Source organism: Xenopus tropicalis, chromosome 2 (assembly GCF_000004195.4).
Source record: "Xenopus tropicalis strain Nigerian chromosome 2, UCB_Xtro_10.0, whole genome shotgun sequence".
NCBI classification, from domain to species: Eukaryota; Metazoa; Chordata; class Amphibia; order Anura; family Pipidae; genus Xenopus; species Xenopus tropicalis.
In genome coordinates, this window is record NC_030678.2 from 153,219,334 (window position 1) to 153,238,980 (window position 19,647).

Sequence of the window (19,647 nt, forward strand, 5' to 3'; positions counted from 1 at the left end):
AAATACTTTGCTACAGTCGTTTCGCCAGTGGACACAAACAGCTTCATTTGTGTATATTTATGTGATTTATTGTGCCCTACAGTTAATCTAAGATATAGATCCAGTGTATTAATCTGATTTGAGCACCTTGCAGATAGGTGCTTGAGCCTACTTGTGCCATTGTGGGTAGCTTACTGTGCTCTATTGCACTAGTCATAAAGCATCAATAAAATCCAAACTTCCCCTGTGCCTGGTTCTGTGCTCTAATCATGTAGAGAGCAAACAATGGCTCTAAATAATTAGAATACATGTGAAACAGATTGGGCAAATCCCAACACCCAGCCACACCGTCATAAGTCAGCCATTGATTTAAGTGAGGCCACATGTTAGTGAGGTTTATGATAACCCCCTCGGCTGCGCTAGGGGCCACATTTTTTTTTTTCTTTTGACCCTGCAACCGGAAAGGTGTTTTAAGTGTTAGTTATAAGCACATTTCATTCGCTGGTGATTATAGAATGATCAGTTTGAGATGGCATTCCTATCAGCAAAGCCTTAATTAGAGTTCCAGCAAAACTCCTTCACCTTAGAATCTTCAGACAAGAGTGGATTAGTGATTTCAGGCAAAGAGGCATCAAAACTAGAAGTTCTTGTGTTAAGAGAATGGGGGTCAGCAGAAGTTGTGTCACATGATGTGGAAGGAGACTCCATGTGATTTGTCTCTTCAGAAGGAGATAGGCTTATAATCTAGAAAAATAAAAGACATATCGGGTTGCAGGTGAGCCAATTATTCCAGGTAAACAGAACCAGAACATTCTAATGGAAACATTTTCATAACAGCAATTCTCTACTAGAAAGGAAATTGGATGAGAAACTTGAGACGCCCACCACTACCCCTTTCTATCCTTTCCTACTCCAATTTTATTTTGGTTTGTTTGTAAAAAAATCAATAAAGAAAATCTTTAAAAAAAAAAAAAAAAAAAGGAAATAGGTTTCCACCAGCTGGGGCATGCACTCTAACAGGTTAATGCATAATAAAAGACAAAGTTGTCTCTGGTTCTGGAACCCACAGCCCAGCAGAGTTTTACTGGTAAAGGCCATTAGAATAATACAGGTGTCTGATTGGTTGCTATGGGTTAAATGGATTAGGTGGAATTTTGCCTATGACTGTGCACAAAATAGCATTTTATGCTTTAGATATATTTGCATGTTGGCAATTTTTGTTTAGCCTGATAATTCAGCTTAATTACTGATTCCAGTACAGTCTCCTATTATAGTTACAGGTACTTTGTAGAACACACAGCAGAGAGCAAAATCTACAAGATACACAATTGAATACTCCAAAAATGGGGTCAGGCCCTAAGAAGAATTAAGTAAATGTACAGTGGAAGTCTACAACATATAGAGAGTAATATATTTTAAAGTTATATATTCTGCTGTGTGTGAATTCCCACTAACCATTCCCTGGCTACTCTAGGGTAGGTAAGTATGAAGCAGCAGTGGCACACCTAGTGAATGCTACAGGGACACATAAGTGACTCCTATAGGATCAGTTTGGGGAGTCACTATGCAGCCCCAGACAAATAGCTAGGTGTCTTTCATATACATAATTCACTTTTTCCAATTCGACCTTTGATTCACATAAAAGCCAGAGACTTACTAGGTCGTTGGGCTCGAGGATCTGGCTAGTAGTGAGCTCTTCCTCTTCTGAAGTTTCATCGGAGTCATCGTGGTTCAGTTTGCTCAGACTGTGAGTGCTTCCTGAGAGCTGGCTCTCCTCCAGGAGCTGCATATCGCACTTATCCAGGCTGTCCAGGGAACGCCTGCGAACTCCCCAGTTGAAATTGTCCATGCTTTCCCCCTGAAATCACATGCATGCCTTATGGTTAGGAGAACTCTGCTGGCTGTCTGTATCAGTAACCCACAGTGCTTAGATCAATCATAACTATAGCACACTCATAAATAATAACAAATCCATTCCACTCTGCCTGTGTTCAATACTCAATAACCTGCAACATCATTCACCCACAGAATCACTCACCTTTCTACATTCTCCTAAGGAGAGTGACTCTAAAATATTCATATATTTATTCCATTAATAGATCCCTTCCTAAGCCTCCTTCCTTCTTCTATTCTGTTCTTGTAAATGAGTCTCAAGTCTCTAAGCTTCTCTTGTTCTCTCCACTTACAACTTACTCCCTCGATGCTGTAATTACGTTAAACATCGAGTTACTGTCCTTGCTCCAGTTTTATACATATTCAGCACTTGCCTAGCTTCTGGGATTTCCACATATTCACTCAAACAGGCCAGGATCAACTCTGTTTCTAAAAACCTCACACTCAACTAATTCTGTTTCTCTAGCTACTGTGTGACTTCTACCACTTATCTGTAAACTCATGGGACATCTTGTCTTATGTTATTAACTTTCTTCACACCCATAATCTGCTAGACACTATGCAAGTTCCCCCCCTGTACTCTCTATTGAGACAGTCTTAAGGAAAGTTGCAGTGATCTCCAGTTTGCCAAGGACATCTCTATTCCCAGCCTCCTGAATGTATTCTCTGTGTATGATACTGTTCAACATTCTATTCTCATGCAAATTCTCCATTCCCTTGGTATCTGTCATTGAGATGCCTGCTGGTTCTCTTCTGCTCTATCTGATAGATCCTCCTCTGTCTCTCTATTTCAGTTTTAGTTGCGCATACACCGGCTGATATGTTATCCCACCATTTTCGAGCGTTTCCTTCTGACAGGAGTGTCATGATGGATGGCAAATCTTTCATGTAGTGTACACATTAGATTTTTCAGTGTAGTTTAGCTATTATAGTAGCTGATTTGTAATCACATCTTCTGGCCTTAGAGCTGAGTTTGGCATGGAAATGTGTGACTATGCATTTTTGCATAGAAATCCTCTCTGGTCTGTCTGCACCCAACCACAACAGTGCCTGTGAGGGCAGACACAGGAGCGAGTGGCAGGCAGTGCTACAGCTGATTCCGGGTGGCACTACCCTTAAGCAAAGGATAAATTACATCCCTCTGATAACTTTCCAAGCCCTTTATTTCTATGCACTTTACAACATCTTGCAACTCTTCATTTGTGAGTTGTCTACTCCCTTCATTACAGATCCTCTGCTTTTTCACACCACCCACATCTAAAGCCACAAGGGACATTATTTGTTACATTCGGCTTCTGGCATGAAGGCATTTCCTTTACTACAGCCTGGCACGGACAGACGTTTCCTGTTCTTACAGCCTGGCATGGAGGGACCCACTTCCTTTACATACAGACAGATACAAAGTGACTTTACTAACAGCCTGGCATGGAGGGACCCACTTCCTTTACATACAGACTGACACTAAGTGACTTTACTAACAGCCTGGCATGGAGGGACCCACTTCCTTTACATACAGACAGATACAAAGTGACTTTACTAACAGCCTGGCATGGAGGGACCCACTTCCTTTACATACAGACTGACACTAAGTGACTTTACTAACAGCCTGGCATGGAGGGACCCACTTCCTTTACATACAGACTGACACAAAGTGACTTTACTAACAGCCTGGCATGAAGGGACCCACTTCCTTTACATACAGACTGACACAAAGTGACTTTACTAACAGCCTGGCATGGAGGGACGCAAAGTGTGTCCCAAAGTGTGGGGCACAAAGTGACTTTACTAACAGCCTGGCATGGAGGGAAACACTTCCTTTACAAACAAAGTGGCAAACTCACAGTCCTTCCTCTTGTGTCCTCGACTCCTAACTTATTGCAGCTGTATTTATCTTGTATTTATTGTTATACTTTGTATTTATCTATTATTATCTTATTAACACCCTGTTTGTATTAATGTATTCTACTGTACAGCGCTGCGTACATAATTAGTGCTTTATAAATAAAGATATACATACATACATACAGGAGAGACAGTATTTCTGTATTTCAGAATACTTACACATCATTCTATGACAATTTGTTCCATGCCATGACTAGCTCCACAAAGTGGAACCCACCCAGATATAGAGAACAACTAATAGAAGCTACTTATATATCAAATAAAAAAGAAGCTTCATTGTTCTGTAAATCGGTGCTTTTCTCACATTTTGTTTCTGTTACTAATACAGATTTGTGAACTGTGAAGTATCTAATCCTCTGATTGACTGATTGGTTGCCCTGCACCTAACAAAGTGGTTACATGGTGACACATGGAGCAAATATGTGATGGCAGGTAGTTCCGCCCCAGTAAAATACAACAAAACCCCTGAGATACACCAGGAACCCTGAATACCCTGCCCTAGGAATACTTTATATGTCACTGCTGTTTCTATATATTTCACACTATTATTTTTCTCTACTGAGGCATTCCTATTGGCATACAGAAGAGGGAACATCTGGTTAAGCTGCTGGTGCAGTGACTTGGCTGTACATTCCTTGCATTCTCCATTAGGAATGTGAAGTTATAGGATAAGTGAGTGAAGCCTCCCAGCTGTTAGGGAGAAGATCAGCAAACCCATTCTGATGCCCCCAGTATTCACATGGCAGTGCACAGGAAGATCCTGCTAAACAGTTATTTGTGATTGGCTAAATCAGTGGGATTTACTCCTAACAGGTTCAAAACCAGCCCTCCTGCTGTTACAGAACTACATCTCCCACTGCCCGTGCCCAGCCTCTGGCCGACTAAGAATGGTGGGAATTTTAGTTTGACAGGAGAAAGTGGACATCCATGTGCTAAAGTGACTTCTCCTATACAATGTACACACATTAGCTCTTCCAAGTGTAGAATAGATATATATATTATCTTACCTGAAGTTCCTGGTTAGCAGATAAAACAAATAAAAAAAACAAAACAAAAAAATGAAAGCTTTTTAAAGTCTGCATGAAACAGATTGAGCACAGTAACACACATTGCTTTCTTACAGAGAAACACAGCCATATTTAAACGATCCAAGCAGGGCCTGGGGTTACTGGGATTAAAAGCAGCAGAAAGAGAAAGTGCATGAAGGGCTTTGGCACACAAGGAATTTTTTGGCGTTTTACTCACTGTTATACCCACAATTGCCCCTTACAACATCATGTTGCTGGCACATGCGTCTATTCAGGTGAAAAAATGCACAAGAATAGCATGTGGTTGTATTTTATTGCATTCCCCGCTGCCAGCAACTGGACATTATAGTGGATGATTAGGGGTGCTTTGATGATGTTTATTGAGTGCTTGAAAATTGGCTCATGTACCATTGCCCTAAATGTGGCCCTTAGAGTTCATAAACTAGAAAGTATTGTACACATAAAATAGAGAATGGCTAACTCCCAGCTGATATGCAGAGAATGCAAAACATAAGGGTTATTTATCAACACTGGGCAGATTTGCACCTGGGAGGTAACCCAAGCTTCCCCCATGCTTCACTGTTCTACCTACAGCTGCCTACTGACTGACTGATTGTGATGGGTCACTGCCCACACTTGTTTGGATTGTTTATTGTTGTATGATGTAGAGAGTAAGTAATATTCTAAGACAATCTGCAATTGGTCTTCATTATTTATTATTTGGGCTTTTAAATTATTTCATTTTTGTTAAGCAACTCTCCAGTTGGAATTTCAGCAGCTCGCTGGTTGCTAGGGTTTTGTTTACCTCAGCAACCAGGGAGTGGTTTGAATGAGAGACTGATATATGAATACGAGAGAGACTGAATAGAACATAATAAAAAGCAACAAAAATAATAAAATTGCAGCCTCAAAGAGCAATTGTTTTTTGACTTTTGGGGTCAGTGACCCCCTTTTAAAATGTGGAAAGAGGCAGAAGAAGAAGGCAAATAATTGAAAAACTATAACAAATAAATAATAAAGACCATCTGAAAAGAATTGGCTATTCTATAACATACTAAAAGTTATATTAAAGGTGAACCACCCCTTTAATATTACAACTGAGTGGCTGTGCAGTGTGACTGGCATCAGATCAAGGTGAGGGTGGCAGTGGATATCAAATTAGTGTAAGCGGCTGTGTAATACGATTGCCATCAGGCAAGTGCATGGGGGCTGTTGATATCATATTAGTGTAAGCGCCTGTGTAATGCGACTGATCTCACACCAGGGTGAGGGTGGTGGTGGGTGGCAGATCAGTGTACATATGCCAGGACAGTGTGGCAGCACAACTTCTGCACTATTTCTCTTACCTCTCCATCCTCTAATTCCACATCCAAGAAGTCAAAGTCCCTGAAGACCCTGAACTGCTGCTCACTGTTTGTGTCATCCATGATATCTTGCTCTCGGATGGTGTCTTCGGAGGAGACCAAGCTGGTCTGGTGCTCGATTAAATCCAAATCACCGCATGAGGAGAAAATGACCTGCGGGCGAGTGGAGAATGGGAACTTTTAGTGCCTGCTGCTCTCACCAGTAGCTTCACTCCCTAGTGCCGCCACCACTCGGCATCCAGTTGCTTTCCAGTACACACCTAATTCCTTTGCTTGTTATTTTTAGATTGCTTGCGGAATATTTATGTTGGACAGGTGCCCCCAGATTGCTGCCGAACAAAGTAAGCGACTCCACAATGTAGAAACAAATTCAAAAGCCCAAGCCTGCAGCTTCCTCCCGGCTACACATTTTGTATTGTCTAAATGTTTATGCCAAATGTTTATACGTGCTCTATTCAAAAGGCCACAGGGGTGATAAAGATCAGGGGGAAATGCAGGGGAATTTGGGAAAAGGGAGACTTGAGATGCTCTGAGTAATCCTTTAGTCACCACTGTCGTCTCGCTCTGTTACTCAGCTGGGCACAAAACATTTCTACATAGAGAAATACAATAAAAACTCTGTATGAAAGATTTCTGCTTGTGATTCCAACAGAAAATAAACACGTACAAACAGATGTGGGCGGCAGGTATTATAAAAAATTGCAGCAATACATAGGAACAAAATCAGAATGTAAATAACTGTGCGGGTAAATGAACTTATTAAAGGGAATATTCATAATAAAAAAGAACTGTTAGTGCTGTGTACACAGGGTTATTTTAGACAATTAAAATAAGACAGTTTGGCTTTACTATTTCAAATATTTATTCTGTTTCTGTAATTATTTAACTTTGTGCTCGGTAGCTCTATAAACTAGTTATGTGAATGCCAAGTGATTATCATTCGGTCAACAGAAGGGCAATTGTAAGCATTTTGTCACCCACCAAGATGGAAATCATGCAGGTGGCAAAGCCCAGGCATTTGCCCTGTGTGCCTTTGTGCCATTGTGCTAACTTGTACCACTGCACTTAGCCACAGCAACCAATCAGCAATTGCAGCAAGAAACTAGCTGCATAGGTGCAATTTGACCCTTATATTAGTAAATCAGTCTAAATATCTAGATACGTTCTGGCCTTGTCACCCATCCCTACATATAAGATGCAAGTCTACCTGAACCAGTGATTTATAACAATTGTGTATATTAGTTACAATTCAGCCAATCACACTGGAACATGTACTTTATATTTTAGAGGCAGTGGATTGATCAGTTAGGTATTTTACCAAATATTTTGCAAAATGTCAGGCCATATACCAAACAAAATCCACACCCTAATGTATATATCTGCACAGTCTGTAAACACACATTTTCCACCTTTCAATGTTCAGTGCTTGAATGTTTTTATTTTTAAAAAAGAGGCGTTATCATTTGCACTCAAATACTAGGAAAGTGTATATACCATAATATCTTAATTTCCAAATACAGCAACTATAACCAATGGCCAATGCCTTCTAGGGTAGTTTGATTGCCGCTTCTTTGAGGGGTGATGAGAACCCCTACTGCACCAATGAGATGTTCAATTTTTATGTAGCAATTTTTGCTCCTGAGGAAACGCACAGAGCTGCAGATCTGATTTACCAACCTAAATTATTATATGCTTTGTGATCCTTCAGAAGTTTGTGAGTAGCCTGCATTTAGCAGGGGATTTTATTTTAATAAAACTGTATCACAGACTTTGTGTTCATCGTGAAGCCTCTGCGTTCCTGCTCTTCCTCATAGTTGCTTTTTTGCACCAATGGGATGCCCTGTCTCCGCTGCCCTTTATTATTACTTATTAAGTCATGCAGCAAAGTACGTTTGTAGCTTTAAAAGCCCTAAAGAATCACACAGCACAGAGCGATTGTAGGTGGAAAGGAAATGATGAAATGACTTCGGTTTATCCCAATCACCACAAGCCATGTCCTGCTGTACTTAAGATATCATTAGATGTGGAAAGGAAACAGATGTTTGAGGTAATGGGAGTGAGTAGCAATCTCCAGAGAAACACTGACGCAAAGCCCTGGCACAACTTAGCAAAGACATCTTAGTTCTCTCCTTTCCCGAGCCCGATTAACAGCGATGGGATTCCTCTGTATGTAGAATAGAAATCACAAGAGCAAAAAAAGACATCAGAGATATAACTCCAGTGGAAAAAGCTACTTACAGAAGGATTTTTGCTTAGCCCAACCTCTTGGCCACACAACGTAAGGACGTTTACCAACTTCTCCCTTGTCTTCTTCTGTGAAAGTAGAAAAACAGAGCAAAGAGTTTATGTTGGCTCCACTCCTACTGATTAAACAGCTCAGTTGCCATCGTATTCATAACAGGAAGTGCAGGGAAGGACTGGGCTCTCTAATGCTTCTTAAGTGCTTCTGCTTAATGCACTTTATTCTCACTATCAGTCCCAGCACAATCAGGGCTAAGTAAGAGCAGGTCACTCACAAATGCCTGTTAAAGGGAAACTAAAGCTTAATAAAAAAAAGAAAGTAGGCTAGATGTGCTACACATCTAGGTTCAATGAAGGCATACATTGGTGTGTGCAAGCATGCCTACTGATGTTGGGGAACCCTGGAGCTACATGAAGGTTTCAGTAGCTCCTGTGTTGCCACAGCAGGCTGGTCAGTAGGTGCATTGTACCTGCATCTAAAGAATTATACACAGATATAATATTGATGGCAAAATGCAGACATGACCAAATCCTGACTCCAAAAATGTACTGAGGGTTCAAAACATGCATGCACAATTGTGTGTGTTTTGCTACATTGGCCACAACTGTGACAGCAAAGAAGGCAGTACATTATGTTTCAATTAAAAAAACAGTCCTGCAGCTTCTGTGGCAGATAAACCTCATTTTGTGCCTGATGTACAGCAGCCCACTTTGAAAAGAAGGTCTAACAAGATCACAAGATTGGGGGCTGCTGTGCACAACTTTGCAGGCCTGGATCATTAGTGTTATAGGGCTGCTGAACCTTTGGGATGGTACAGTAAGTTCAGTATATAAAATAGTGCATTTCTAGTTCATATTTAGGCTTTTTCATTTCTTTAAGAGAATAATATACCACATTGCTTAGTGCGACCTCTGCCAGTGGGAGGCCAGGCTAAGTTTGAACCGTAGGTTATAAAACCCAGAATTCACAAACCACATCTGATTGGTTCCCCTATGTCAGCCACCGGTGGATTTTAATGATCTCATCTGGCCAAGCCCTACCTGTGTGAATAGCTGAGCAAACACTTGAAATCCTCTCAAGTCTTACAGTAATGATCTCACACACCAGCTGTATGAATGGCAATGCAAATACTTGAAACCACTTTTTGTCAACTGCTGAAACACATCAGCTTTAATTATATCACAGTGTAAGTGTGCCCTAATTGTATCCTTTTTGAAATAAAGAGCTTAGCTTCTTGTCTGGGAACTAGAGCTAGCAAGCAGTGCAGTGTCGGACTGGGACCCCAGGGGCCCACCAGAAAACCTTAGACCCTAGGCCCACTTTACAAACTATTTCTCCTCCTTTACTCACTCAACCTCTTTATTCTCCTAATCTCTTTTATTTACATGCTACCATCTATCCTTCTATCTACAGTATTTCTCCTCTTTGTTCCCATTCAGAAATAGGGAATGACCATGAAACAGGCCAAATGGTCAGGAGCAGGAGGGCCCACTGACACCTGGGACCACCGAGAGTTTTCCTGGTATCCTGGGGGGCCAGTCCGACACTGCAACAGTGCATATTCAGTCTTCAGAAGGCAGGGGGGGTACAATTCTACAGAGCCTGGGGGATACAGTGTGGACATCCCTAAAGTATAGCCTGAAAATGTTCAACAACCAGTGCACAATGTATCCTTTGCGCTGTTGCCTATGCTTTTTCCCAGGCCAAATGCCCCTTCATTCCCAAAAACCGTCCCTTTAACATTACACTGTATAACCTGAATGGTGACACTACTAACTTCTACTTTTATAAAAATCTGCCCCAGTAAGTAATTCACAGAGCTGTGTTGCTCCAGGCTTTATACAAGGTTCTCAATCTTTTGTAGCACAATATAAAACTCATACGATATGTATTTACCATCCAGTGTATATAATTCTTGTTATTGGACAATTGACCAGAAATGCATACCTGAGAAGTCTGAGGTCTTTTCCAACTAACAGGTACCAAAGCATTGGAATTGGACCCAGAGGAGGTGGAAGAAGTGCTCCGAGTGACAGGCATTGCTCTGCCTTTACTGTCACGCCCAGCAGAGCTTTGTAAGTCATCAAACCTTCTGCCAATGATAGGGGTCTGAAGAAAAAAATAAGAGGCTTATTATGAAGCATCAATGAAGTTATTTTACCCCACAAGAGGCAAAATTCATCCCAAAAATGGGCAGTTTACCCAGCATACAGTCTGTTCTTGCCTTACTATAACCATATGCAAGGGATGCAGTGTCTCACATTCAGTTGTGCATGGGACGCTATGGAAAGGGCAGCGATGAAGATTTATATAGGCACAATGCCCTGAAGATAAAACAGGAGCAGCTTAGAAGTTTTGTCCCTAAATGATCTACCTGGGATACATCAAAATGAAAATCCAGAGTTTTTCCTGGGAGCTCTTTCGAGGAACTTGTCCAGAGACGACTGATTTCAAGCTTTGTCAAATCTCCATGCTGATAGGCAGGTAACACTAGGCTTGCAGAGCGAGACACAACCAGCTTTAAAATGTTCAGGGCTTCCTTCCAATGGATACTCTAAAAAGGAATAAATGAAAGAGTGTGTGCTTATATCTATATCAGCGTTTTTCAACCGCTGTTCCGCGGCACACTAGTGTGCCGCGAGATGCTGACTGGTGTGCCGTAGGCAGGGCCGCAATTTTTACTTTCAAAGGGGGCCCGGCGATGCTACAGTTTTTCTTAGTAGCTCGGGCCCCCTTTAATAAAATCCGGGCCCTGTCATTGGTTGCGCCCCGTGTGTACGGGTGACGTCAGTACGCATGGGGCGCAACGTTATAAGAGGGCCTGTGTAGGCAGAAGTGAAGAGGCGGCGCGCCTGAGGGATACGAAGATGCTGCTGAAGCCACCGGAGAAGCCGCCGAAGAGCAGAAGTAAAATGCTGCTGGGCACCAATGTATTAGGGGGGGCCACGGGGCACACTGACTTATGGGGGCACTGCTGCTGGGCACCAATGTACTAGGATGGCTGGCTCTTGGCACCAATGTACTGGGGGGCACTGCTGCTGGGCACCAATGTGCTAGGGGGGCACTGCTCTTGGCACCAATGTACTAGGGGGGCACTGCTGCTGGGCATCAATGTACTAGGGGGGGCACTGCTCATGGCACCAATGTACTAGGGGGGCACTGCTGCTGGGCACCAATGTACTAGGGGGGCACTGCTCTTGGCACCAATGTACTAGGGGGGCACTGCTGCTGGGCACCAATGTACTAGGGGGGCACTGCTCTTGGCACCAATGTACTAGGGGGGCACTGCTGCTGGGCACAGAGTTAAATTTTTTAACATTTTCTAATGGTGGTGTGCCTCGTGATTTTTTTCATGAAACAAGTGTGCCTTGGCCCAAAAAAGGTTGAAAAACACTGATCTATATGTATAGATTTTGTTAAATTAAATGTAAAATGACTTCATGGACTTTCATGGTAGCAACAATGTAAGCAATACACTCAAACACAAATTATATATATATATATATATATATATACTAATACTTTAAGGAGAACTAAAACTTAACTAAAGTAGGGTAGAAATGCTGCACATTATGTTTTGTTATTCTATACCAGCCCAAGGCCCCCACAGCCCTTTAGCAGGGAATATCTGTGCCCCCAAAGATGCCCCAGTAACCCCCCATCAGATTCCAGTATGGTGTTTCCCTGTATCAGGCCTGGATCATTACTACTTTGATGCTGAAAATTTTAGGCTGGTTCAATAAGTTCAGTATATTAAAAGTGGCATTGCTAGCCATATCAATTTTTAGGTTTTAGTTCTCCTTTAAATTAAACCAGCAGAAAGGGCAAGTTTATGCTAAGTACCAGTAACTGGCCAATTTTCGTTACTAGCTAAATCCATTCTTACCTGTACATGTTTCTCAATAGTCTTTAGCACCTCCATGTTGAACTGCTTGCCAGGAATGAGGGACATGTCCATGTGGTTTAGAAGGCTGTAGATGATTTGCAGAAGAGACTGCTGCATGCTAGGGAGGCCTTTTTCTAAGAGCTGTAACAATGATACAGTTCCAGGATAATTGGTATCCGAGTGGTTATTTTTTTTAGCAATAACATTGACTAGTTTCCTAGACAAATATCCCATTATCATCAATCATTCATTTATGCACATATCATCAATATTTATCTATTAACCTTATATTATTCTGTAGGATATTTTGGAATTACAAACAGGGCTCTACAATGCTATCATTAAAAGCCCCCCAAAGTACACAGTCCCCATACTGTCATCTCATCATGTGCTCCCTTCATTCTATGCCACTGTTATAATTAACATGATTTCACATGCGCTCTACTTTAATATGCCACTTTTGAATTCACTATGATTTTACGTATGCCTTAGTGTTTCACCGACTAGTGAAGTAGTGGTTTAATTCCACAATGGGCACTAACAATGATACTGCAATGTTACCTCAGCTAAGTAGGTCACCATATTAATGGTAATGCCAGCGAAGGCTTCGTGCAGGTAGCGGCACACCACGTTCACCCATGTTGCGCAGTCTCTGGTGTAACTGTGAGTTTTATAGAGGGTCATCACATGTGCCAGGTTGGAGAGCTTTGCATTTTTTTCCTCCAGGCAAACCTAGTGGGGATCAGAGAATGTTATAATGGTGACTGGCTCTGCTGGGGAGAAAGGAACAGACTAGAGGTGAGCGAAAGTGACATTACCTGCGCAATGCGCTCAGCTATTTCCTTACAGAAAGGATTTGGATTATCGAAGTGATGAATCAGATGGGGCAACAAACACAAGATATTCAGGGGGAACCCTAAAATGGGAAGAAAATGCACAGTATAATCAGGGATTGTATCGTTACCAATAAATTATTTCCCACTGATGTCATTGCACAAAGTTGGAGCATTTGACAAAATGGAGAAAAATGCGTTGCTAACGTTCTCGATTTTTTTAAAATTATTATTTTTTTTTTCTTTTATGTTTACGTTTATCTCTGTTCTTCTGCTCTGAAACTTCTGTAAGTATGGGGTCTACTCATGTGAGTAACAACAGAGACCACAGGCCCAGATTAATAACAGACATAGTGGAACTGATGGATGTTCAGTTGCTCTATAAGTGCAAAGCACATTATATCCCTCATGGTTTATGGAACGAGCAGCAGGCAGAATAATTTTAAAAAATAATTTTAAGAATATTTTGCTACTATTCTAAGAACTTCCAGTTATGTCACTGGGCCTAACACTGTGTTTACAATGGAGAATATGAAATGAAGAAAAAACAGATGGCCCATGAGGGACACCTATTTCCTGGCAGTTTGGTGTGTTGTTAGGAAGTGGGAGCAGTCATTAGCACTAAAACAAATCTTATACATTACTGGGGACACAAATACATTGGGCACTGCCATTCCTTGACCTAAAGACTGACATATTTTAATGCTTCAGTAAGTCACAGGTGTATCTGGGAGCCCCTAGGCAACCCTGTATTACACCCCTCACACAAACCTTTGTACGAATATTACAGTCGGGCCCCTACGTAATTGCTTAAAAATCCAGCCTGATTCAATGACAATTAAAATGTGCCCAGCTGATATAGGACACTGGAGTGTGCAAGAAAACAGGGCAGCAGAACAGCTTTTTATATTCTCTCTTCATCTAATAAATAGGTAGAGGCTTTATTATTTTCTAGTTTTATTTTGTACTCTGAATCCAGCCCTGCTTGGGTTTATCACCAAAACTGACTGGCTGCACATAACACAGGCCCTCTGCCAGCCATAGGCATGTTTAATACACAGTATGTACAATGACCAACAGGGAATGGCTGTGATCACAATATACACCATTATGCCATTAAAAAAGCAGGAGAGCTTTAAAGGCATTGTTGACCTTTCAGTTAACTTTTAGTACAATGCAGAGAGTAATATTCTGAGATAATTTGCATTTGGTCTTTATTTTTTATTATTTGCGGTTTTATAATGATTTTACTTTTTGCTGAGCAACCCTCCAGTTTGAATTTCATCACTTATCTGGTTGCTAGGGCTCAATTTACCTTAGCATCCAGGGAGTGGGTTAAATAAGACACTGGGATATTTATAGTTGAGAACCTGAATAGAAAGATAAGTAATAAAGAATAAAATTGTAGCCTCACAGAGCAATAGTTTTTGGTCAGTGACCCCCATTTGAAAACTTGGAAAGAGTCAGAAGAAGGCACATCATTTAAAAACTATATAAAATAAATCATGAAGACCAATTGTAAAGTCGCTTGGGATTGGCCATTCTATAACACACTTAAAATTAACTTAAAGGTGAACCACCTCTTTAAATGTGTTGTTTACAACTGGAAACTAATGAAGATATCGGCTCTTGACATCTCTTACTGTTTAATGCATTGACATCAGATGTGGATGGAGTTACCTATGACTTGAGATGAATCCACCATGGATACTCGGGACACTGGAGTCAACATACTGAACAGGTGGAGGGTTAATTCAGTTGTCGTGAGAGAAGTGAAGCCTTTAAGCAGGAGCTGTTGCAGTCCAGAAAAATCTGTCCACTTGAGTTGAGTCTGCAGTTTCTCAAGCTTTTCCCTGTTCTCAGATTTGTCCAAAGGCAAATGAGACAAAAGCTTGTTGAGAAGCCTCAGTGCCATCAAATACTCAAACTCAAAATCAGATTCCATTAAGGCCACAGCAACCCAAAATATGGTGGCCAACAAATTAGCAGGGTTGTTTATGTGAGATGGATCTGAAAGGCTGTCTTTGAGAGATGAGCTGCTTCTGGTTTTGGGAGAGAACCCCTGCTGAGTACAAGCCTGAATCCGATCTAATGTGGCACTTCGTGGAGGATCCGAAGATTTATCCCCTGCCCCAAACTTTTTAGGAACAGAGAAGCTTCTCTGGTGCCTACTGCGTTCCGCTGTCGCTGTACTGCCGCCGACCATCCCCGTATTTACATTTAGTTGCCCAGTACTTTTTCGGTTTGCTGTAAATTTGTTGCTTGAGTTTAAATCTGGAGATGATGATCTAGGAACAAAAGACAAGAGTTTTGTAACAAGATAATACAAAATATAATAAGGAACACTAGTGTTTTAAGAGCCCTACTATTTATCACTGGGGTACAGGAGAATATACACGGGTGGGTGATGACTAGGTAGAGCTGTCAAGATGACAAAGCTATGCGCCTTACACAGACAAGAGAATACTTACCACTATAGAAACGGGGGCATATTTATAATAGTGTGTAAGCCAACATCACTGGTGATGTTGCCTATAGCAACCAATCAGCAATTAAATTTGAATGGTCACCTGCAAGTTAGAAAAAACCTGGGAATGGCTTCCAGATGTCAATGCACCTAATTCTTCCCATCTCCACCAAGGTTCTGCACTGCTTACAATAAATTGTATAAAGGTATGGGACCTGCTTGGGAATTAAGGTTTCAAGATAAGAGGTCTTTACGTAATTTAGATTTCTATACCTTATGTCTACTAAAAAAATCATTAAAACATTAATTAAACTCAGTAGGATTGTTTTGCCCAAAATAAAGATTAATTATATCTTAGTTGGGATCAAGTACAAGCTACTGTTTTTTTTTATTACAGAGAAAAACATTTTTATTTAATTTTCATTATTTAATAAAAATGAGGTCTATTGGGTATGGCCTTCCCATAATCTTTTGCTTTCTTGGTAACAGGTTTCTGGATAACAGATCCCATACCTATATATGTAATATGTAGGCACTTTATCAATACTATAAGTAAAATCTATCAAAATTACCGGGATAGCACAGCCAAGAGGTCACTGTTCTTTAAGCAGTCAGCTAAATTATCAACTGCCGCTTCCAATGTCAGGAGCACTTCCATTACATAGCCCTAGACAATAACAAAGTCAATGAATATGATGCAGAAAACAATATCATTCAATAAACATTTATTAGCAATAAAAATGGTGGTGAGTACTGGCTGGTAGCCAATAAAAGTGATGCCTGTATGGCATATCCAAAAGAAGAACTATGTAAACAGGGAAGGGGATATATAGGGTTAATGCTGGTTAGGGTTCCTGTATTTGGAGCCACATATGATTCTGTGTTAAAATGACTTGGGGTGGGGCACTTACTGAAAATATATACTGCAGCAATTGTTGAATTGTATTCAAGCATGCCCTAAAAAACTTAAACTTAAAAAAAAGTAAAGTAAATGCAGGCAAATCAGGGTCAGAAAGTACCTGTATTTCATCACCATATTCTCCTATAACCTCCACCAATCTGGAGAGAAGGTCAGATAAGGCGTGGGCAGACAGAGGCTGCTTTAGGGCCCTAAGAATCTGGAAAGAGCGCCCCGCGTAATGTCTAGAGGAGCTGGCCAGAGCGGTCTGTAGGGCCACTTCACTCAGATGCTGTTCCAAATGGAAACCTGGGAAAGGATACAATACAAATATTTTTACAAATCTCATTTTATATATTGTTGCTCTAGTACTGCAGAATGGCCTTTCAGCAGAGCCAGAACTAGGAGAAGGCAGAAAAGGGAAATTCCTAGTGCACAACAGTGGGGAGTGCTAGACATGCACCTCTTCTGTCTTCATACCCCTAGTTCAGGATCAGGAGATCAATGGATGCCAGCATAACGAGTGCAAGGGGGCCTGGCTTTCTTATCTAACCCCCACGCATGCACTCTCTTGGATTCGGCAGGGAATTGAGGGCAGCTTGCCTTGTGCACATTAGTTACTTAGCCCAGCACTGCCTTTGAGCTCTGGGATATACATACAAAATATGTATTTTGGTGATAATATATATTGTGAGGCACACACTGGCCTTTAAGCCCTGGGATACAGACATCAAAATGCACACAGAATATATATGCACTTTGGTGCCTTAGTCCAGGGCTCATGCAATTACAGATAATATGGGCAGTGGGTGGAGTGCTGCTTTTGCAGTTTTTGGGTGGCGTTCCCCATTGACCTGGATCCTTTTGTAACTGAAATTAATTTTAAGCCATTGTAGATTAAGGCAAAGCAGAATAAAGTAAGATAGAGGATATGCCAGCCCAGAAAGAGAGAAAACTTATGCTACATCTGACCACGCAAAAGGGAGTTACCTGACTTGGAATCCTTAAATACGGACACAACGTGACGCAGGAAGTTAGTCAGCTGGTCAGCGCTCCTGGAATTCTGATTCTTGGGCGTGATGTCTTCGTGGCACCAAAGTGGCCCAAAAGCTCTAAAAAGAGTGAACATATTTTGAAGACTGAAATTACTAGTCTTTATTACATTTTTAGAATTTTTAACTATTTTCTGAGAGTTGCCCAACCACACTTTGTTTCTGGCTAAATCCAACTCATGATGCGAGTCACGGACGGGTTTTCCCTGCTCTCATTGGCTGATTCCAGCAAGAGGCATCACGTTACCATGCATTACAGACACACACAGCATTGTTTAGTGGGAAGAAAGTTAGGTTGAGAAAGCGCACTAATAAACCATTTATATCTGAAAATCTGAAAGAAAGATACAACAACCCAAATGTGAAAAAGAATTACAAAACATCCGCTAGTTTGGATCTTGTTAGGCCAACTTTTGTCATACATGAAACTGATGCTTAAGTGGGAACTATGATTCAACTATGTTGCAGAATTCACAGGTATATATACAGGTATGAGACCTGTTACACAGAATGCTCTGGACCTGGGGTTTTCTGGATAAGGGACCTTTGCATAATTTGGAACTCTATACCTTAAGTCTTCTAAAAAAAATAATTTAAACATTAAATAGACCCAATAGGATTGTTTTGCCTCCAATAAGGATTAATTATATCTTAGTATATATTATACAGAGATACTATTAGATGCTATTAGTATTATTACAGAGAAAAAGGAAATACTTCTTAAAAATGATTTGTTTATAATGGAGTCTATAGGATATGGCCTTACCGTAATTCTGAACTTTCTGGATAACGGGTTTCCAGATAATGGATCCTGTATCTGTACAGTATATAGTGTGAGTGGGACCCTAAGCTCAGGTAAGTGACAGCAGCACAGAGCATGTGCAGTGAATCAGCAGAAAAGAAGATGGGGGGCTACTGGGGGCATCTTTGGGGGCACAGATCTTCCCTGCTGAAGGGCTGTGGTTGCCTTGGGCTGGTACGGAAGCTCATGTAGAGTTAACGATCAATTCACTAAAAGGACACTTGTCATAATTAAGAAGCGATGTTCTTTGCGTTATTTATCTGGCAATGAGCGGTTTTACTTTAACGCATGTGCAATAATTTCCGCCGCGTGCGATATTTTTCACTGCTCGCGATATTAGCGCACACTATTACGCACATGGCAGTTACTTTCTGAAAACTACTTTTCTAAAAATTACCATTTCCCTGAAAACACAAGCATGCATCACATACTTGAAAAAATCTGACTGCAAACTCCATCTTGTCACCACAGACAATCACTAGCTGCAATTTTGTTCAGTAACGCCTACTCCTGGGAGGCGCTAAGTTTCACAGTAATTATCGCCACATTTTACTCGTTTAGTGCTTTATATGTGTTTGTGAATCATGCGTTAGTATTATTTCTATGCGATAATTACGGCAACGCACTTTTTAACGCATGCGATATGAGTGATAATGCATGCGAAATAACGTTGATGAATCGGTACTTATTTATCGCATGCTTTTTAGCGCAAAAAAGTGAGTGATAAGTGTTATAGATCTTTAGTGAATCGGCCCTGTAGAGTCTAACTTTTTGTTCAGTTTTATTTCTCCTTTATGCACTTATTTCCCAAAATTCGTTCCCATCAGTAGATGGCACTGTTGTACATGTCCAAATGAATGTCTCCATTCAAAAAGAGATCTTATTGCAGTACAGTACACTGCAGTGCAAAGGCCAGAGAAACAATTATAAAAACTATTTTCACATTACAAACATCCAAATCCATAACTTTATAAAGAAGGTTCAGTTTTTTCTGAAAGAAGGAAGGCTTTGTGACAGTGGAAAACATGAAAAAAAAATTTCTGTACATTAAAATAATTGCAAAAATGCCAGGTTTAGGAACGCCTTATCATGACATGACTGTAAGAGTATGCACAGCTGGAATGTTAAGCTGTAGCGCACCCAACCATTCCTGCACTGCTAGCACACCAACCAATTAGTGCACAGATATGACAAAACATGCCCGCTTCTTTCCATATCTCACCTATGATTCATTGAAATGGCACCTCTCACCCTGCTGCAATGAAGCTGAACCGCTCTCATTATTACTGGCTCTCTTACTA

At 40.9% G+C, this 19,647-nt stretch overlaps 1 protein-coding gene across 8 annotated transcripts in view; it reads right to left on the reverse strand.

Moving 5' to 3' along the window:
• fry (FRY microtubule binding protein) overlaps nt 1-19,647 on the reverse strand; it is a 214,357-nt gene that overhangs the window by 18,058 nt on the left and 176,652 nt on the right. For 5 of the 8 annotated variants that reach the window (XM_031897245.1, XM_031897241.1, XM_031897243.1 and 2 more), the window contains 14 exons: nt 17,483-17,604; nt 16,614-16,801; nt 16,167-16,261; nt 14,808-15,415; nt 13,113-13,210; nt 12,856-13,026; nt 12,295-12,435; nt 10,783-10,962; nt 10,356-10,517; nt 8,405-8,479; nt 6,149-6,319; nt 4,782-4,790; nt 1,637-1,837; nt 562-723 (listed from right to left, as the gene is read on the reverse strand). In XM_031897245.1, the coding sequence (XP_031753105.1) occupies nt 562-723; nt 1,637-1,837; nt 4,782-4,790; nt 6,149-6,319; nt 8,405-8,479; nt 10,356-10,517; nt 10,783-10,962; nt 12,295-12,435; nt 12,856-13,026; nt 13,113-13,210; nt 14,808-15,415; nt 16,167-16,261; nt 16,614-16,801; nt 17,483-17,604 (2,383 nt within the window). The remainder of the gene's footprint in view (nt 1-561; nt 724-1,636; nt 1,838-4,781; nt 4,791-6,148; nt 6,320-8,404; nt 8,480-10,355; nt 10,518-10,782; nt 10,963-12,294; nt 12,436-12,855; nt 13,027-13,112; nt 13,211-14,807; nt 15,416-16,166; nt 16,262-16,613; nt 16,802-17,482; nt 17,605-19,647) is intronic. The other 3 variants (XM_031897244.1, XM_031897239.1, XM_031897242.1) reach the window with 2 other exon arrangements.